Source organism: Fusarium redolens (assembly GCF_020744475.1).
Source record: "Fusarium redolens strain MPI-CAGE-AT-0023 chromosome Unknown BKA55scaffold_9, whole genome shotgun sequence".
Lineage (NCBI taxonomy): Eukaryota > Fungi > Ascomycota > Sordariomycetes > Hypocreales > Nectriaceae > Fusarium > Fusarium redolens.
This window is the reverse complement of record NW_025763672.1, coordinates 1,667,783-1,688,302: the sequence shown is the minus strand read 5'-3', so window position 1 is coordinate 1,688,302 and position 20,520 is coordinate 1,667,783. Positions and strand designations below refer to the sequence as shown.

General features: G+C 49.0%; 6 protein-coding genes across 6 annotated transcripts; 4 read left to right on the top strand and 2 right to left on the bottom strand.

Annotated features, from left to right (window-relative positions):
• Nucleotides 1–259: 259 nt before the first annotated feature.
• On the top strand, nucleotides 260–2,454 carry BKA55DRAFT_691169 (uncharacterized protein; the record flags this gene model as incomplete). Its single annotated transcript, XM_046199626.1, has 3 exons — nucleotides 260–2,041; nucleotides 2,094–2,372; nucleotides 2,437–2,454. The coding sequence occupies 3 exons, from the start codon at nucleotides 260–262 to the stop codon at nucleotides 2,452–2,454; spliced, it is 2,079 nt and encodes a 692-aa protein (XP_046048856.1).
• Nucleotides 2,455–6,176: 3,722 nt separating this feature from the next.
• BKA55DRAFT_691168 (uncharacterized protein) lies at nucleotides 6,177–8,134 on the top strand (the record flags this gene model as incomplete). Its single annotated transcript, XM_046199625.1, has 6 exons — nucleotides 6,177–7,030; nucleotides 7,081–7,318; nucleotides 7,373–7,464; nucleotides 7,514–7,774; nucleotides 7,824–7,901; nucleotides 7,957–8,134. The coding sequence occupies 6 exons, from the start codon at nucleotides 6,177–6,179 to the stop codon at nucleotides 8,132–8,134; spliced, it is 1,701 nt and encodes a 566-aa protein (XP_046048855.1).
• Nucleotides 8,135–8,426: 292 nt separating this feature from the next.
• On the bottom strand, nucleotides 8,427–9,913 carry BKA55DRAFT_570835 (RIO1 family-domain-containing protein). Its single transcript, XM_046193023.1, has 2 exons — nucleotides 9,732–9,913; nucleotides 8,427–9,681 (listed from the first exon to the last, which is right to left on the bottom strand). Exons 1-2 carry the CDS (start codon nucleotides 9,792–9,794, stop codon nucleotides 8,518–8,520), a joined length of 1,227 nt encoding a protein of 408 aa, XP_046048854.1. The 5' UTR covers nucleotides 9,795–9,913; the 3' UTR covers nucleotides 8,427–8,517.
• Nucleotides 9,914–10,271: 358 nt separating this feature from the next.
• Nucleotides 10,272–13,122, top strand: BKA55DRAFT_594876 (armadillo-type protein; the record flags this gene model as incomplete). The annotated part of the gene is made up of 4 exons (XM_046195721.1): nucleotides 10,272–10,389; nucleotides 10,439–10,512; nucleotides 10,565–13,042; nucleotides 13,096–13,122. The coding sequence occupies 4 exons, from the start codon at nucleotides 10,272–10,274 to the stop codon at nucleotides 13,120–13,122; spliced, it is 2,697 nt and encodes an 898-aa protein (XP_046048853.1).
• A 398-nt stretch (nucleotides 13,123–13,520) lies between these two features.
• BKA55DRAFT_691165 (OPT oligopeptide transporter protein-domain-containing protein) lies at nucleotides 13,521–16,795 on the bottom strand (the record flags this gene model as incomplete). The annotated part of the gene is made up of 2 exons (XM_046199624.1): nucleotides 13,521–14,424; nucleotides 14,472–16,795. 2 exons carry the CDS (start codon nucleotides 16,793–16,795, stop codon nucleotides 13,521–13,523), a joined length of 3,228 nt encoding a protein of 1,075 aa, XP_046048852.1.
• Nucleotides 16,796–19,317: 2,522 nt separating this feature from the next.
• Nucleotides 19,318–20,157, top strand: BKA55DRAFT_691164 (uncharacterized protein; the record flags this gene model as incomplete). Its single annotated transcript, XM_046199623.1, has 2 exons — nucleotides 19,318–19,411; nucleotides 19,490–20,157. The coding sequence occupies 2 exons, from the start codon at nucleotides 19,318–19,320 to the stop codon at nucleotides 20,155–20,157; spliced, it is 762 nt and encodes a 253-aa protein (XP_046048851.1).
• Between the last annotated feature and the right edge of the window lie 363 nt (nucleotides 20,158–20,520).

The window sequence follows — 20,520 nt, the reverse complement described above, 5'->3', positions numbered from 1 at the left end:
GATCCTCGGGTCATCCATTAATCTCCTACTTTTAGCGCGAATTTATTACTGACAGCGCATCCTTTCTTTTTAGACACTCCACGCCACATCCCACTTTCCCTCCTCCTCCCCCGCCTCCTTTCCGGCCGACGACTATTGGGACAAAACCACGAAACTTTGTTGAAATTGGGCAGATTCTGATTTCGTCACTGGCATCGTTGTGTTGCTGGCTCTCTCTACCTCTTGACCACGGATCCGCCCCAGCGCTTTCGTAGCCATCATGGCTGAACTCGACACTCTGGACATTATCGTCCTCGGCGTTATCTTCCTCGGAACGGTCGCATACTTTACAAAGGGCAAGCTATGGGGTGTTACCAAAGACCCCTATGCCAATGGCTTCGCTGCCGGCGGCGCTTCTAAGCCGGGTCGCACGAGGAACATCGTTGAGGCGATGGAAGAATCCGGCAAGAACTGCGTTGTCTTCTATGGTTCCCAGACCGGTACTGCTGAAGATTATGCTTCTCGTCTCGCCAAGGAGGGTAAGAGTCGATTCGGACTCAATACCATGATTGCCGATCTTGAGGACTACGATTTCGATAACCTGGATACTGTCCCTAGTGACAACATCGTCATGTTCGTTCTTGCAACTTACGGTGAAGGCGAGCCTACTGATAACGCGGTCGACTTCTACGAATTCATCACCGGTGAGGACGCCAGCTTCAATGAGGGCAACGATCCTCCTCTGGGCAACCTCAACTACGTCGCTTTCGGTCTCGGAAACAACACGTACGAGCATTACAACTCTATGGTCCGCAATGTTAACAAGGCTCTTGAGAAGCTTGGCGCTCACCGCATCGGCGAAGCTGGTGAGGGTGATGATGGCGCTGGTACTATGGAAGAGGATTTCTTGGCCTGGAAGGATCCCATGTGGGAAGCCCTTGCTAAGAAGATGGGATTGGAAGAGCGTGAAGCTGTCTACGAGCCTATCTTTGCCATTAACGAGCGCGACGACCTGACTCCTGAAGCCAATGAAGTGTATCTCGGTGAGCCCAACAAGCTGCACCTCGAAGGCACCGCCAAGGGACCCTTTAACTCTCACAACCCCTACATCGCCCCTATCGCCGAATCTTACGAGTTGTTCTCTGCCAAGGACAGAAACTGCCTCCACATGGAAATTGACATCAGCGGTTCTAACCTCAAGTACGAGACTGGAGACCATATTGCTATCTGGCCTACCAACCCTGGTGAAGAGGTTAACAAATTCCTGGATATTCTCGACCTCTCAGGCAAGCAGCACAGCGTTGTCACTGTCAAGGCTCTCGAGCCTACAGCCAAGGTTCCTTTCCCCAACCCCACAACCTACGATGCCATTCTGCGATACCACCTCGAGATCTGCGCTCCTGTTTCCCGTCAATTCGTCTCTACTCTCGCCGCTTTCGCTCCCAACGACGATGTCAAGGCTGAGATGAACCGCCTTGGTAGCGATAAGGATTATTTCCACGAGAAGACTGGCCCGCACTACTACAATATTGCCCGTTTCCTCGCCAGCGTCAGTAAGGGTGAGAAGTGGACCAAGATCCCCTTCTCTGCCTTCATTGAGGGTCTTACCAAGCTTCAGCCCCGTTACTACTCTATTTCCTCCTCGTCTCTCGTTCAGCCCAAGAAAATCTCCATCACTGCCGTCGTTGAGTCTCAGCAGATTCCTGGCAGAGAGGATCCTTTCCGTGGTGTTGCTACAAACTATCTCTTTGCCCTCAAGCAAAAGCAGAACGGCGACCCCAACCCTGCACCTTTCGGTCAGAGCTACGAGCTTACAGGCCCCCGCAACAAGTATGATGGCATCCACGTTCCTGTCCATGTTCGTCACTCCAACTTCAAGCTCCCCTCGGACCCCGGCAAGCCTATCATCATGATTGGCCCTGGTACTGGTGTCGCTCCCTTCCGCGGTTTCGTTCAGGAGCGTGCCAAGCAAGCCCGTGATGGTGTTGACGTTGGAAAGACACTCTTGTTCTTTGGTTGCCGAAAGTCAACCGAGGACTTCATGTACCAAAAGGAGTGGCAGGTAAGACAATATGAAACTCTATCGTTCGGGGTTTGTACTGACTGTTTCTCAGGAATACAAGGAGGCTCTTGGCGATAAGTTTGAGATGATCACCGCCTTTTCTCGAGAGAGGTCCAAGAAAGTTTACGTCCAGCACCGACTTAAGGAGCGATCCAAGGAGGTCAGCGACCTGCTCTCCCAGAAGGCTTATTTCTACGTCTGCGGTGATGCAGCCCACATGGCCCGTGAGGTCAATACTGTCCTGGCACAGATCATTGCCGAGGGACGGGGGGTGTCTGAGGCAAAGGGCGAGGAGATCGTGAAGAACATGAGGTCGGCGAACCAATACCAGGTATGTAGTGACGTTACTCCCTTTCTACTGCACCGAAAACGCATTTGCTGACTAAGAATTGCAGGAGGATGTTTGGTCATAGAAAATGGAGCGAATGGCATACTAAATTTAAGGTCATCGGCGGCGATGACTTGTCAGGTTCACGGCTGGCGTTCTGTTCCACTACCACTATATGCGTGGTGGTGATATTTGACGAGCGTACGAAGTAGACTCGAGGGTTTTCTTGCAGCAAATTAGAGGGCTGGTGTTAGGATGGCTTGGTACATTGCGTCATATGGTTTGCGGCATCTACATTGTTGTCATCGTTTGTAACCTGTCCAAGAGAGCGTTGGTTATCTGCGTCGTAACAGCCTTTGTGCCACTTAGACACGGAGTCGCCAGCAGAAGCAAGTTTGTAAATTCAAGTGCATCGATCTAGTATCACCTCATGCTAGTAAGACGAACCAGGTATAAGATGTGAAGAATAACACGTCATGTTTTGAAAAAGCGGACCAGAGTGGTCATCTGGCCAATGCTACTATCGAGTATGTTATGATGACTGAAGATAAACGCGCCAATCCATCGTTTGTACTCATGGATGAGTCGACCCCTGCTTGTATGTGAGGGCGCGATGATAGGGGTGCGAGCAAATCATCCATCCAGGGATTAGACTTACCCTGCACCTCTGGGAGGTATCGTGTATCTCTTAAATTGAGACGCCAACTTCACAATCTAGTAGGGCGTCTAGGTATTGAGTTGATCCGTATAGAACATGCAATAGAAATGTTTTATTGGCTTAACGCAACCATCCCGCGGTGTGGGTTATCTCGCTGACACCATTCACACTGAGTGGCTTGGGAACCTTTTCGCCCTTGCATATTGCAATCGTAAAACTCTATCTCTTTCCGTCAACATGCATGAACGCTAGTTATTACACGGTCGATTATCATTTGATGTCAGATCTAATAACCCGGTACTCGGAAGCCATGTCATGGCTTGGAGGATGTCGTAAAACGATGGCACCTGAGCCAAATCTGAGCATTTGAGCATTGAACGAGGTGGGCTTTACGAGGTGAACTATGAGTATGATATAATATCCTAACGGTCAACAATAGAACCTTCAAGTAATATGAATTACTAAAGCTGAAACCCTAGATCTGAGCCGCAAGATGCCACTTCAACCGCGAAGTTGCTTTGTCTAGAAGGCCTCAATCGGACAGCTACATAAGTGGAGATGGATGGTTCGAGCAGGAAGGCGAGAGAATTTAAGTACACATTAACTTCTGTTGGCCATTATCACGAAACACTACAAGGACACTGGTCATTGTACTTCTTATATCTTCAACATACCACGAAGTTTGCAACCACAGCTCCACTCAAGATGACTTCAGCAGATGATCGAGATAGAAAAGACCGGTCATTGAATTGCTTTCAAGTTCTCCATGGATATAGATTTATGGAAAATTGAGGCCTTTGGCTTATTGACTCGCAAAAGCTCCCAAGGAATTTCATGAGCCCTTCTTACTCCAGGGGTTAGAACCTGGATACGTGGGATGGCAGCATAACGAGAGAGAAATGGCCGAGATCATCAGTTTAAGGCTAATAGCCGTCCCGGGTATCACTTCAAGATGTGGCTCAGCTGAAACGTGACTAAAAAGAAAGCCATCAAACGCATGGGCAGCCAATGCAAGACAAGCCGCGCGGTTGTTACTGGACGAATGCAAACGGGCACATAAAAAGAAATATGGGATCTTACAGGCCACATGTATTAGAAAAATAAAGAGCTAGAAAACCGATACTTGAATATGAACAAGGCTTAGGAAACATCATAAACTCGCAGCTTGCAGTGGTATGCATACATGGGTGTTCATGGCATGGGATGGCGTACATACACGCCTGGTTTAAGAAGATCTTGCATCCTCTTCTGCGAATCAGAGTGCGAGACATAGTGAAAGTGACCATAGAAGAGGCAATATGTGAGCTGCGAACGAGCGGTCAGGTAAGGGTTTGTTTGGCTCGCATGGGAGACCTGTTTGTCGCCCTGGAGCCATGCCGCAAAATACTTACCTATACAGAACACACTTTTATAAAGAGGCATCTTGCGCACTCTACAATACAGTTGTTTTAATACTTCAGCTTGACTTAAGATATCTCTCAGCACATATAAGAAAGAGCATCGAACCCAGAGCACTCCAATTATTTACTGGCCTCAGACATATTGATATCAAGTTTCAGTGTTTCTACGGGTTTACGACCTGATGCACACCTACAAAACACTTACATCAATTGCATCAACGCTGACTTCAGGCATTCACACAGGTATGTTGCTTCAAACCAAGCTGCTTTCATCAGTCACCACAATAGGGGCCTTTCCCTATTGACTTGCATTTCACTGGCTCTAATTCGGGCCTTCTCTGCTTCTTAGCCTCCCGCTTCTTCTAAGGATGCCTGATAAAGTAGTGTGGAAAGGAGTTCATAGCTTTAAACAATGCGTTTTCTTGATCACCGACCTGATGCTTTCAGTGCCTTTCATGCTGATATCTGAAAAGCCTCTGCCCTCCGACAGCTAGCACTACCTACCCACCTCTCAGACGCACTTATTTAACAACAGGACAACAGACAGGCAATGCAACCATCATTGCAAATATTCATGACTATACATTGTTGCGCTGATCTTTATAATACCCCTTTTCGTTACCTGAATACATCGATAAGCTCGTTCTACAAACTTGGAAAGTGTTTCCTTCCGATATCATTGTATAAAGTGGCAGGCAGGACCTCACGTCGCAGCTCTTGCCAGCTGCAGCAAATAATTCACCTTTCTCGGGTTGACACTGCCAGAAAGCTTGAATTGTCAGAGGGTCCGCATTGAATTTCTTTTCTTCCTCTTCTTCTTATTATTCCTCCCCATTGTTCAAGAAATCCAAATCATCTTTCATCCCACCTTCTCACTCAACATCAACAGTGTTTTGGCAACATTTTTGTGCGGACATAGGTCTTACTGATAGCATCATTCTTGCCTCTTTTTCAACTGCAGAAGGTCCTTCCTCCTTCGTCACTATACCTCTTTCCGACATCATCATTTTTGGGCACTATTAGGTAGGTAGGTGCTTGCTTTACCCTTTCTCTTCCTCCAGCTTCCTCTATATCTTCCCTCCTCTCCTTTCTTCATCTCTTTGTCTTCTTCATCTTCTTTTCATAGCCCTCATTCAACGCTCTTCATACCTCCAATCTCTTCTGTACTCCATCTTGCACGCTATCGTGGCTAATTTACTTACTCTCGCTTCATCTCAGTCTTGGTACCCCAGAGTTCGTCATCATCGGCTTCTTTCAGCCTGCTTTGTCCATCAACTGCTTGATCATCATTCAAGCCCTCGAGGTATGTTTGCTCCAATATCTTTGCCCCGGTCACTTCTTTGTTTTCACATATTCACGTCCTTTCTCCTGTCAATGCAATACAGGGTTGTCAGAATACCGTTCGTCCCATATGCTCAGTGTTGGATCCTCTATCAGAATCCTTGGGAGTATCTCTTCTACTCATTTCTCATGTCTTCTTGTCGTCACCCACACAAGCATTTCTCAATTGACAGCTTGGATACAGCCAGATTTTCACGCATCCACCGATTATTCGCATCTTGCACTGCTCTTTGCAGCCGATCTGTTGCTTGTGAGGTAAGACGTTTGTAGTCCCCCCTCTGGATGTTTAGTCTGGTGCAGCATTATTTCTTTTCATCTTCAAGCCCAACCAAGTCTAGGTCTTCTCCATCACCAACTGACAGATCGTCTGACACCTGCATAGATATCTCAGTCATACATCCTCATTCAATGGCGACTATGGAACCTACCACTGGCACGGCACCTTTCCTCTCCAACCAGCCTGATAGGCGACCTCAGCATCTCGCTATCCCTGGCTCTACCGATCACAATGCTTTGTTGGGCCACTTTCAGGGGTTGAGCCTTACGGGCGTGACTTTGCCTGCTCCCCAGGGTGCGCCCGTTCCCATGCCAGCACCCTACATGGTTGCTCCCGATGGACTCATTCTTGCCTCCATGCCAGGTTCTCAGTCGGTTGCCATTAACCACCCAAATGAATCGACCTATCCTGGCTATCAGATGAATGGAGCCTATGCCAACCCATATGCTCTATCCGGTCCTCTCGTCCCCTTCACTCCTGCTCGCGCCAATGCCGGACATCCTCGTAATGATCGAACTCAGTCCGAAGTTCCTGGTTTGGAGAACCGCCGCGGCTCCTACTCAACCACAGAGTCCGCACCTGCTACCCCTTTCTACGGGAGCTGGCCAAATCGTGAGCATGGTCCCCGAGTCCACAGCGATCGATCGGCCTACACAACTCCTTCTCCCCATCAACTCCTCGGCTCTCACCACGTCGAAGCTACGACCAAGCCAAAGCCTTCTCCAGTGTCTGATCACGTCCTGGACGAGATTTTGGCAAAGGACCCTGCCATCCCTACAGCAGTTCCTGCCGTCTTCACTCCTGCAGGTCAGATGAAGAGCCTTGAACAAAGCCTCGAAAATCGAATCCCCGGCAACCGCAATGTCTATATCCGTGGCCTTTACCCGACCACCGATGATCAAACCCTCTATCAGTTCACTTCCCGTTTCGGTGAAGTCGAGACTTCCAAGGCTATCATTGATACTGCTACCGGGGCATGCAAAGGGTAAGTTCGTTGCACAAACTTTTTAACAAACAATGACTAACAAAGACAAGATTTGGCTTCGCCAAGTTCTTTGACGTCGCTCACTCTGAGATGTGCATTCGTGGATTCCATCGTCTTGGATACGAAGTCGGCTTTGCTAGGGCATGTTCCCCCAGCCCATGGATGAGTGTTGAGAAGGGTAAACTGACATTTGTTCAGGAGTCTTTCAACTCTCGTCTCAAGGCTGAGGGCGACGACGACTCTACCAACCTATACATCTCGAATCTTCCCAAGTCTCTGACAGAGGTGGTATGTTTTGAAGATAACGACTCAGTATGTTCTGAAGCCTCTAACTGCTACTAGGAACTTGGCGCCATTTTCAGGGATTATACCATCTTGTCCAGCAAGATCCTTCGTGATAGCATGGGGAACAGCCGTGGCGTCGGTTTCGCTCGGTATGTATGTAGGGCCAATGATGAGTGTATGTGGCTAACAAGAACACAGCTTTGAGAACCGAGACGTTTGCGATGATGTTATCGAGAGGTTCCATGGTTCGAGTGTTGGCGATGAAGGACTTCTCATGAACATCCGCTACGCTGACACCCCAGCTCAGAAGGAGTTGAAGCGAGTCACCGCTGAGCGTCGCCAGTTCCGAACGAACGAGTACAACATCGGAGCCTACGGCACTCCCCTCGTCGGCTATGGTGGTTCTATGTACCCTCACCACGCCCAGAACCGACGGGCAGCCATCCCCATCACCCGGCCGTAAGTCTTAATGCACATTCTTTTCTCACATGGATTGACATTCTTCCAGTCCCATGCCCCTGGCTCCCTCTGTGTCCGATACCAACAATGAGACGCGACGCCTGGCTTCCCAGCGTCAATCCATTGGGTATGGGACAGGGCTGCCCCGGGTTTCTGTGACTTGCTTCTAACCCTTGATATAGGACGGCTGCAATCGGGAGCACCGATGAAGTGATTGCCACATCCGCCTCATCCGAATGTGACGAGAACGTGACCGTTCACATGGATACAGTGGTGGCTGGCTCATCCTTCGATGCGTCCCCTTCCATCAAGAAGGACATCAAGAAGGAAGTTAAGAGGGAGATCAAGAAGGGGGTCTAAGATCTCGAACTGCCAACAGTTGAAATGGATGTTATCTGGCTGGCGATGCCGGAACCCGTGCTTTCATTTATCATTTGTCTCTCGTTTTTTCGTCTTGGAGCGTTTGGCTCAAGCATCGACAGTGTAGCCATCGCGGAACATATTATGGTCTGAGGCAGCTGTTACACTCGAGGAATTCATGCCATGATATGATGTCATAAGCTTTTGTAGTTTAGATTCGGGGGCATTCGTGCCATAAAAGTCAGAGGAGGGCGTTTAGAGAGAATTTTCTTAATGTCATAGAATTCCTTCAGTCATTCTTAGTCGCAGAGTTGCTGTGAACAAAAACATGCTTGTCATAACCTCAGTAAGTCTTCTAAGACATGGGTATCATTATATTTCATCTATACTGTCAGTTTTGACATGCCCTCCTCTACCATATCCTCTTTCGAAGCCATGGCATCGTCGCCAAGTAGACCGCCTGACACTTGGCCATCTTGAGGGTGTTCCTCCTCATCTGCATCCCTGTTTTCACTTTCTTCGTCATCGTCATCGTCGTCATCTTCATCTTCATCGTCCTCATCCCCACTATGTTGAGCCGCTTGATCCCCCTTCTCCTTGATGGCAGCCTCGAGATCTTTCAACATCCTCTTTGTAAAGCCAGAAGCCTCCACTGTAGCGTCGAGTCGTTTGACGCCATCCTTACCCACTGTCTTTTTCGCATGTTTGAAAAATGGGCCGGGTTCTGTTGGAACAAAATGAAATCTGCGCTCAAAGAAGCGCTTGATGCAGTTTACGTCTCGATCAAAGTACATCTCAGCATTTTGATGCTCCATTGAAACCATTTGGGGGAAATCGATGATGACGGGCTCGAGTGTAAGGGTCTCCTCTCCCTCTTCAGATTTCGTCCTGTTCTCCTTGACCAAGATGTTGAATTCGTTGAAATCACCATGAATCAGCCCTTGTTTGGCGAGCCGGAGGATCAAGGCAATGAGATCACCGTACAAGGATGCCGGGTCAGGAACCTCCGCTATCTGTCGGAGAGGGAAAGCGTCTATTAGCGACATGACAATGGTGTGTCGTGATTGTGCGATGGGCTCGGGGACGGGAAAGCCCTCTTCACGTAGAGCCTTCATGAAAGCAAACTCTTTCATGGCTGCGAGCCGTGAAAGATACATCCATGATCCGGATTGTCGGTTCTTAAGGTAGTCTCGATTCGATTTAACGGTTCGGAAAGAAATTCGGCCCAGTCGATGGATTTTGAGGACTCGTTGGGTGCCGCTATGGTCTGCTACAACCATAATATCACTCTCTTTTCCCACACCAATTCTGTTTCCTACACTATAGACGTCCTTTTTCTTGGCATGGGTGTGAAGTGCAAGATAATCGAGTCCACCATAGGTGAGTCGATATCCATCGTATTTTGCCTCTTTCACGCGCGCAATGAGGCCGACTTTGGCGAGGGCTGAGATACTCTTATGAACACTTCCGGCACCACCACGAAGGCGTGAAATCTTTTCGATCAATGATGTTGGTACAAGCTCGTGGTTTTTGCTTCCCATTTCGACCTATAATTGGTGTAAGTCTTGTGTCCAACCGTGATAGCCAGGGTGCATACTGCTGTCAAAACTCGCCAATCCTCAGAGGCGAGGTGGCGCATTGCCCGTGTATCTAACTTCATGATGGGCTGCTGTTTTGAAGAATTCCTGGAGAACGGTTTGAACTTTTTTCCCAAGGGTTTGTTGTAAAACTGATATTTTTTGTCGTTGATGTTGGAGGGGTTGATGTTGTATGGTGGGGTTATTTTTTCTTGAAGATCTTATCGCTCGTTATCAAAAGTCTGCCATTCTTTCTTGGCAATGTGGGTCTCATGGTACCAGGGTGCACGTGATGAGGCTGGGCCAGCCAGGCGGCAGCGCTTCGCGTAACGCAGCAGAGCTACCGCTACCTACAGCAAAGCACCTTGAGCTTAGCCAAACAGCCTCCATCACTTTCCATCCGCAGCAACCCACGACCACGATACCACAACATTCAATCCTGACACGCCGCGATTACTGAGGATACATCTCGGGCTCGCATAGCAGTTTGCTTCTCCGTCTTTTTTCCCTGCCAATCTGTTTAGTGGACTCTACCAGGCGCCTAAAGCTACGACACCAACATGGCTCAAGACAGCGAAGTGCCCAAGGCAGCCGACAAGGGCAAGGGCAAGGCCGTCGACGATGCGAAGAAAGACAAGCAGCAGACAAATGGAAAGAAAGAGGACGATAAGATTGAGAGTATGAGGCCCTGCCGTTTGCATGAATGATGTACTGACTTGGGACCCAGCTGCTGAGGAGGAGCTCAACGAGGAGGACCAACAACTAAAGAATGAGCTTGAATTGCTGGTCGAGCGCTTGACTGTAAGTTTGTCTGCTGGCAAACCTTTTGTGCAACGTTCTAAACGACATACAGGAGCCAAACACGGAGCTCTACAAGCCCGCCCTTGAAGCTATGAAGAACTTGATAAAGACGTCGACGTCATCCATGACAGCAGTCCCAAAGCCCCTCAAATTCCTACGACCGCATTACGAGTCCTTGACAAAACTTTTCGAGCAGTGGCCCGAGGGCGAAGACAGGACCTCGCTGGCGGATGTTCTCTCCGTCATCGGTATGACGTTTTCAGATGAAGACCGACAAGACACACTGTTTTACAGACTTCAAGCGCCTTCATCCGACATCAGCTCATGGGGCCACGAGTATACCAGACATCTCGCCCTAGAGATTGGAGAAGTGTATGGAAAGCGAATTGCAAATGACGAGTCGACCAAGGACCTGATCGACCTGGCACTTGTTTTGATCCCCCTCTTCCTCAAGAGCAACGCCGAGGCCGATGCAGTGGATCTTATGAGCGAACTTGAAATCATTGAGGAAATGCCCAAGTTCGTGGACGAGAACACATACGCTCGTGTATGTTTGTACATGTCTTCGATGGTTAACCTCCTCACCTACCCCGACAATGAGACCTTTCTCAAGACCGCACACGACATCTACATGGAATACAAGCAATTTGCGCAGGCCATGGTCCTCGCAATTCGACTTCACGATTACGAACTCATTAAGTCCGATTTCGACAAGGCTGAAGACCCTGCCCTTCAAAAGCAGCTTGCTTTTCTAACTGCCCGGCAAAGAATAGCGCTTGACGTTGATGATCAGTCAGAAGAGAACACCGCCCTTTTGGAATCCCTCGGCAACCTGAAGCTATCAGAACATTTCAAGTCACTGGGCAAGGAGCTCAACATCCTGGAGCCAAAGTCCACCGAGGATATCTACAAGAGCCATCTGGAGAGCAGTCGAGTTGCAGGAATGACCAACCTTGACTCTGCTCGACATAACCTTGCAGCGGCATTCGTCAATGCTTTTGTGAATGCTGGTTTCGGCAACGATAAGATGATGCTCGTCGACGGTGAGAAGGAAACATGGGTCTGGAAGACCAAGGCCGATGGTATGATGTCCACCGTCGCCTCCATGGGCACTCTTCTGATGTGGGATATCGAGAATGGGCTTGACAAGATCGATAAGTATACATACTCTTCAGAGACAGAGATTTCGGCTGGCGCAATGCTTGCTATTGGAATTATGAATTCTGGCGTAGTAATGGATTCGGACCCAGCCATTGCCCTGTTGGCTGATGGGGACAAGCTATACCACCCCAACCCCCTTGTCAGAACCGCCTGCATCATGGGTCTTGGACTTGCCTACGCCGGATCGAACAAGGAGGACGTGCTCGAGCATTTGCTCCCTATGATCTCCGATGCTAGTGTTGATATGCAGATCTCAGCAATGGCTGCTTTATCCTGCGGTCTTATCTTCACTGGATCTTCTCATCCGGAGATCAGCGAGGCCATTGTCACTACTCTAATGGACGACGATCGCAAAAATCAACTGACTGATAAGTGGACACGATTCTTGGCTCTTGGCCTAGGCCTTCTCTTCTTTGGCCGACAAGAAGAGGTCGATGTTATCCTCGAAACTCTCAAGGCTATCGAGCATCCTATGGCCAAGTCGACAGCTGTCATGGCTGAGATTTGTGCGTGGGCCGGTACTGGCGCTGTCCTCAAGATCCAGGAGCTTCTCCATATCTGCAATGAGCATCAAGAAGAGTCTGAAGAGAAGAGGGGTGACGAACTTCTACAGGCATATGCTGTTATTGGTATTGCACTTGTGGCCATGGGTGAAGATATTGGCCAAGAAATGGTTTTGCGACAGTTCGGCCATCTCATGCACTACGGCGAGGCCAACATCCGAAAAGCTGTACCCCTAGCCATGGGTCTCCTTAGCCCCAGCAACCCTCAAATGAAGGTGTACGATACCCTCTCAAGATACAGTCACGACAACGATCCTGAGGTTGCTATCAACGCCATCTTTGCCATGGGTCTTCTGGGTGCAGGCACCAACAACGCCCGATTAGCTCAGCTGCTTCGACAACTCGCCAGTTACTACCACCGTGACCAGGATGCTCTTTTCATGGTGCGAATCGCTCAGGGTCTCCTCCACATGGGTAAGGGTACTCTGTCAATCAGCCCCTTCCACACAGATCGTCAAGTTCTGTCCCGTGTAGCGGCCGCTGGTTTGCTTGCTACTCTTGTCGCTATGATTGAGCCCAAGGAGTTTATCACCGGCCAGTCACATTACCTCCTTTACTTCCTCGTCACAGCTATGCATCCCCGCTTCCTTGTTACCTTGGACGAAGACCTCAAGCCTCTTAAGGTCAACGTCCGCGTGGGTCAAGCCGTCGATGTCGTTGGTCAAGCTGGTCGTCCCAAGACAATCACTGGTTGGCAGACTCAGAGCACACCTGTGGTGCTCGGATATGGTGAGCGAGCAGAGCTGGAAGATGAGGAATATATCAGCCTCAACAGCACTCTAGAGGGCTTGGTAATTTTGCGGAAGGTAAGTTTCACAGCCTTAACAAAGTATCCACACGTACTGACTCAAACTCATAGAATCCTGAATGGGAAGCTGAGAAATAGACGGTTTGAACTTGTTATTAGCATGGTACTGGTTTCTAAAACCGGGCAAGTTACAACGCCAGACTTAATTACACTGTATTCTATGGTAATCTGCCGTAAGCGCAGTAAAGATGGGGTGGGGACTAGGCATTATGATAGACGGAGAAACCGAGTTTCGAGTTTCATCTTGGTCCAACAGTAACGTGCTATGTCAATTGATGCTGAGCCAAAATTGTCTATACTGTAGCCAAAGCTGATGCTACCCATTGAATCAATGTAAAATAATCATGCCTCAGTAATAATGCTCATCATACCCGCCCATGCTGTCTATCATTGTAACCCTCGAAACGAGGGCAAGTCTATATGCAGTATTCTCCGAATAAAAAACAACGAAATCTTTCTTTAATGTCCTCGACTTTTTACCACGTTTTGGGCCCAAAGCGCTCACCTTCCGAGAGGGTATTATATGAGCATGCTTGCCAGTCACAACCCTGCTTGTACACTTCAGTGCCCCACCACTTGAGGTTCTTTGCAAGCCCAGGGTAGATGAAACCGAAAAAGACAACTACTATGCCGAAGGCAAGCCCAGAATCGAGGGCGGCGCTCAAAGTCATGGTGTATTTGCTCCACCAGGCATTGTGGCGGTTCTTGATGAGATAGTTGAAGACGTAGCATACAAGCACCCAGACGGAGAAGTTGAGACCTGTTGCAGGAGGTATCCAGGACATGGCGCCGAAGATAACAGGAAGGTTGACCTTGCGGAGCATACTGGAGCGGTTACGTCGACAGTAAAGCCACAGAGGAATGGGGAGGAGAGCGCCAAGGGGGAAGAACCAGACCAGGGAACGATATATGGCCTTAGGACCGAAGAATTCGTTAGGTCCGACAACACCCCACAGAATGGAGCCATTGAAGTGGACTCTTGCAATGGGACAGGTGAAGCCATTTAGAGCTTCTGAAGTGCAAATGCCTTTGATGTTTGCGAACATCCAGTTGAGCACACCGATCTGAGTCAGTGAGGAGACAAGAGTCGCGACGATCTGAACGAGGAAGAGGATACGGGGAGGAATCTTCATGTAGTGACCGAGTTTGAGGTCAGAAGCGAATTTGATGCCTTGCGCTGATGAGATGTAGCCATATGTGACGAAAACCATGTTTGCGATGGGGCGACCAGGGAACACAACACCGCAAATGAGTTGACAAATGAGATAGATGCTGCTGTGTTGGTTTGTGACGGCCATAATGATGCCATTGGGAATGAAGAACAGGGCTCCGAGACCAAGGGCGAGAAGGAGGCCATACCACGGCAGATGGACAGGGTAGCTAGACGAGTTAGCAAGAGATCTGAGTAATTTGAAACGCAGACTTACTATTCAACAACGAAGATGCCAATGGCAGTCATGGAGAGAAACGTGATTAGATACCAACTCAGGGGGGCATCCTTGTATCTCTTCATGAGTTTGCTGTGAATATCTTCGCGGCTAATAATTCCATCAACATGAGAAGTGGATGTTGACATACGCCGTTGGTCCTCGTCGAATGATTGTCGTGGTAAAGGCCCAGGAGAATCCGCTACCGGTTCATACTTCGGCTGCCCATCCTCGCGAGCCTCCTCAAGTGCTCGTTTCCATGACCTCCATATATCCTGGCCATGCCAACAAGCAGTATGCGTTAGAAGAGCAGCCAAGCCAGCGAATTGAACGCCATAACTCAACACGTATGTGATTGGCAAGAACACTCTGCTGTAGCTCTGATATGCCTCTCGGTCAAAGAGAAAATCAGGTGTGAGAATCTTGCTGACATCGTAGACCTTGCCCCTGTTGTCGAAAACAGCGGCTGAAAGAATTGGCATGTATGAAGAGAAGAGAACGTTGGCGTAGTAGAGGATAGGTGCAATAATCCACATTACCACAGCTAAACCTCCGATAACGTTCATAGCAGCCCAGAATGGGACAAGTAACGGTGAACCAACGTAGGTCACTTGCGCCCAGTCAAAAGTCAGGGGAAAGAGACCAAGACCGGAGGAGACACCGAAAAGATTTGCAATAACGACATTTTTGGGCGCAAACCAGGTAATGACGTTGAAGTAGCTAAGTGCTGGCATAAGTAGTCCAGGGAGAAAATAGAAGAGGAAGGATATGGTCCAGACGATGTAGAAGAATTTCCACCTGCTAATGGTCCAGCCCTCGGCAGGTTTGTTCTCCTGTTTGTGAAGCGTCGAAAACATGGCTGCCGACATAAGAGTTCCCGGCCAGATCATTCCACTGGGTCGAACAAGGAAGCGACGTGTTAGACCTGCAAAGCCATAACCGAGAATCTGGGTGGATATAGTGAGAAGAAGCTGGTAGACGATAGGAGCTTCTTGGTTGTAGAACTGAGTCTGCTCGACAATAACGTCTGTCGCAAAGGCGAAGCCAAAAGCGACATTGCTACTGACATAGACGCAAGTATGTTCTTTTTCGTTCCAACGGCCTTGCGCCAACCATCTCCTCCAACGCGTGCGCCTCTTGATCTTATGCGAACCATGCGCATCATCACTAACAGAAGTCGTCCGTACACCATCAATAAACTCCTCCTCGGGGTCGTAAGGTCGCTTTAGCACAAAATCCCACAAATGTCCAAGAGGATGGACGAGTAATAAGGCAATAACTGGAGTAATGGCAACACTGGGGTATCTTAATGAGAAGAACAGATTCGTCGACGAGCCTAGAATGGCAAAAATGACAGAGAGACACCACATGCGTGGCGTATTTATGGAGAGAGTGGTATTGTCTGTGGGCGGAACGGAGGCGCGAACAGCCTCATGAGGGGAGTTTTCTTGGTGTTCAGAATCTGATGCTGTCGAGGAAGCGTCATCAAGCAGTGCGCCATCCTCGGACAAGTCGTCCTTCATGCTACCCTCGAGAACACCAGTATGGGTAGGTTCGGTTATGCCCAGGCGGCCTTCAAGGCCGGAGACTAGGACGGCGCCATCAATCTCTTCGGATAACCTCGAGGAGGATTTCTTGCCAAGGATGGATCGGTGCGAGGTCTCGCTGCGCATGGTATCCGGAACGTGACGAAGCTGGTGGGAATCGGGATCCCAGCGATCACTACCAGCGGGCGAATTATTGCGACTGGGTGTTAGTGAGACGGAACCGTAGGGAGCAGCATCGGAGCGAGCGGCGGCGGAGCGCAAGAACGGTGTCTTCTTGGAAGCCATATCTATAACGCCGTCTATAGGTTGAGGAGTGGCATCTAGATTATCGTTGGTATCGATATGATCAGGAGGCTGCGCCGCATCTTGATCATCGACGAGAACCGATGGAAGAGCAGCTGAGGTTGGAGCTGGAGCGTGAGGAAAAGTAGATGCAGATGCAGGTGTAGATGCAAATGCAGCTGGGGTAGCAGCGGTAGTTAATGATGGGAGAGGTATATGAGAGGCCGGAGCCTGATACGGCAAGACATGGCACTTGTCTTGGGCTGGGTGTGAGGGTGAGACTGTCACAGTGGACCTGGGAGAGGATGAGGATGCAGACGTGGATGTGGATGTTAGGGGCTGAAGGGCGACGTCCTGGCGGAGTGGAGGGGAATCACCGGCAACCCTGTCTCCAACCCTCTCTGCCAGGGACGAAGACGCTGAAGATTGGCGGCTTAGGCTTCGTTTGCTGGAAGAGATGGAGGCCGAGGATGAGTTGGTGGTGTGTTTACCCATGGCGGGGGCGTGTATCGTGTATCAATATCTGGCTACCTATGGTGGAGTTGGATATAATCCACACTTATCGTTAACTAACAAGCCAAGCCAGCGTGAACGAAATAGCGGCTTAGGAGGGGCGTGATCGAATGGGCTCCAGCTCTCATCGATCTGGCGTGTGGCATTGCCTTGTAATGGTATGGAGCAGCATCAAAAGGGCCCTGATACCAGAAGAGAATTTGGTTAGAGGGGCCGTCCGCTAGCAAAGTGCCTCAAGAGGATCCAATTGCCAACAGGTGGATGACATTAATGACAACAAAGTATATTCAAAGGCAGTGATAGGTAGAAAGACATGAAAAAGCAAGGCTACGGCGCGTTATGGGGATGCCCATCAAGCAAGCAAGAGCTTTTGGAGAAGACAGCCCTGTCTTTACGCGTGGGGAGTTCAAGGGCTTTGAGTGGGTGGTGACCAGGATGAAGCGGATGACTAGCTAGGGGAGTCGGTGACGGGATGACGGCAATCTACTGAGGCAAGACATTGAGCATTATGCATGAGTTATTAGGCAACTCGAGCAATATCTATTGGTATGATTCAGTGAGTATGCGGCGTATCAGTCAAGTAGACCGACCACATGAGCTTTGATATTGGCGAAGAATTCCATGCTGAACGCACTACTGATAGTTGCATGACTTGCTAACAACGCTTCGTTTGAAGGTGCCAGGAATGAAAACTATCCAATTGCAATTCACAAATAATAGCGGGAGGCTGCCGACGCCAAGCGCCATTCCACAAGAGGGAGCACCCATATCATAACCAGAATGGAAGAAACAGCCGTCTTTCTTCTCACAACATGTTTAGATACCTAGATAGTTTGTTTATCACTTTTATATAGCAGTGCAGATCCACGACCAATCGGTTTATTGAGACTCGTTTGTGCCATATATCAAATTAGACGCATGCTCACAGCCCTTAAGTGGTTGCAGGATACTGGTTGCTTCACACACCACAGAGATGCTTTTCATCCCTATCTATCCTCATTCTCAGTCATATAAACCCTTGTTCCCGTCTCCAAGACGCACTGAGCACCAAGCACCTCATCGTCACAGCCGGTAGCAAACAAGCGGGCCGAACCAAAACCCCTGACGTCCCCATATCGGCTACAGGCTACAGGGAAGGTTCAAATTTCTGAGGATGGTTGATGGATCTGATTAGATAACACCCGAAGATGTGATCACAATCACAAACCAAATCCCTGGGTGTTCCAATGCGACCCTGGCTGGCCTGTTTGGCAACCCTTTTTGGAGCTGTGTCTGTTGCTATTAGAGCATCTGGAAGCTGTTCCTGACCCATTTACGATCCAGATAGCTCAACAGCCTAAGAACCTTATGTTGCCAACCCTGTAGATCTGCCGCTGTTCGTTCATAAATAAACCATAATCGAACGATTATAGTTCAGCCTTCTGCCTCGTCGCGAAACGATGTGGTAGTTGATTTCTTTCCTCTCTGTAAACTGCGGACCCTTGAAGGTATTTTTTCCACGACACGCCCCAGTCCCTGGAAGGAATTCGGATCCTCATTTCAGACATCCCACGCGTTAACCACCCATGCTCAAACTTCTTCCTCGTCAGCAATGCCTGAGACATGGCTTTGGCTAGCGAGGAATGGGTTGTTTGTCCCAACTTCTGAGCAATAGAAGGTCGCCTATTGCAATTGATAAGCTTTTCTGGTGGACGGTGAACCACGAGACACGGGCGGTTTTTTTTTTCTTCTTTTTTCATGGTCTTAAGCACCATGCTCAAACTACCTGTGCTATTTGAGAATCTCTGCCAATCCGAAACCTGGCAATTCAAACAATTTGATATTAATTGCATTTCCAATCGTGGTCTGCAGCCTGCCCCCCAGAAAACTAGTGGAAATAATATGATCGTTACGTTATACAGTGCTTACAGACAGCCATGCATGGTTGATGAGCGCTGTGAAACCCCAGGTTGGTGCCGTAGTTTCTTCGTGGATGCCGTTACGTACTGGGCCGTCTTTTCTTCGTTCTCAAGGCCCTAGGATCGATGATTGACGCTGCTAAATATTCCCATCTAGCCTTCGCGTGGGGGTTACCATCAGGACCCTTGGACAAACTCCGCAACAGTTGAGCACATCCATAACCTCGAAATATCTCCTTTGTCGTCTTTTTCTCAGCATCCGCCGTTGTCGACTGAAATCCAGATGTAAGGACGATTGAAGTGGAATTAGGCTTTTCTTCTACCTATCCTCTCGGGCCTCACCGCCGATGCCGCCTGTCATGTCTCAACGTTAGACGGCGTCGGCTTCCGTTCACATGATAGCGATGACGCCAGAGAGCGATTTGGGTTCGGCGCGTATCCGCTCTGTCGGTCCAAGGCTGTGTCACGCCGGGAGCTTTTTATCCTTAGCGCAGCATCCTTCCATGGAAGCTTCTCCAGCACGTTATCCAAAATACACTTTTCCACCAACAAACAGGAACAATTACCAATCCACCATCTTTGTTCATCAGTCTTGTCAGCTTCGTCATGGCGTCATCCCTTCCCGCTGCTAAGCAGCAGCTGAGAAGTCTCATGAAGCAGAAGCTCTCCAAGATCACCCAGGACTCCATAACCACTCAGAGTATGACAGCCAACCAATCACTCATTACCATGTCATGTGTCTATTCGTAGAACACTTCCCCTAACACCAGTCATACAGGTCGCTGTATTTTTGAGACCTTGAAAGAGTTTCAGCCGTACAAGGATGCTCGACGCATCAGCATCTATCTGGCCATGCCAACGGCTGAGGTCCAGACAGATGCTATTGTCCGCCATGCCTTATCTGCTGGCAAGCAGGTCTTTATTCCTTACTTACACAAGTCGCCTTTCCAAACACCGGATACTCCAGCCCGAGTAATGGACATGGTTCACCTAAAAGATGTCCAGGACTATGAGAGCCTCAAGCTGGATAAGTGGGGGATTCCCAGCGTGGACCCGACTACCGTCGATGCGAGAAGACGTATTCTAGGTGGTTCAGACGTTCAAAATTCCGAACCTGCAATTCTGGACTTTATGGTTGTGCCAGGCGTCGCATTCGACTTTGACCAGTCAGGGTCGATTCGACGCCTTGGCCACGGCAAGGGCTTTTATGATTTCTTTATCAACAGATACATGGCCAAACTCGAAACAAAGGGCATAGCGCATGAGAACCCGCTACATTTGTATGGCCTGGCTTTGACAGAACAGATGGTGCCTGCGACATCGGAGCTTCAGATTCCCACAGACACTCACGACCGTAGACTCAATGGCCTTATTCTTGGAAATGGAGAGATCAAGGCCGGTGTTCATGAAGCTTCTATTTCGCGATATCCACGACAAGATCTATAATAATAGAATCGAAAGGCCTGGAACAAGATTGGGGGCCACGTGATGTTCCCAGGTGTAGGTACAATAGATGTCAGCTCTGTTGTTCAGATAGTTGACAAACTACCTATTCTCAGCACAAACACGAAGCTATGTTGGCAGGTGCCATGAATAAAAAAGTTTGTGTTTTGTATTTATTAACTGTTGTTAATGATACCAGAGTTGCAGATATCTTTCGTTCATATGTCATGTTAGTCAAGCTGAAGATGTCGGTTAATATCCGGGCGGTTGCCCCGCCATGGCCATGACGAGCAACCTAAGAGTCGTAAATACTTCTAGGCACTTATCCTGACCTTAAACAAACTTTAGCCAGGTCATTGAATCACC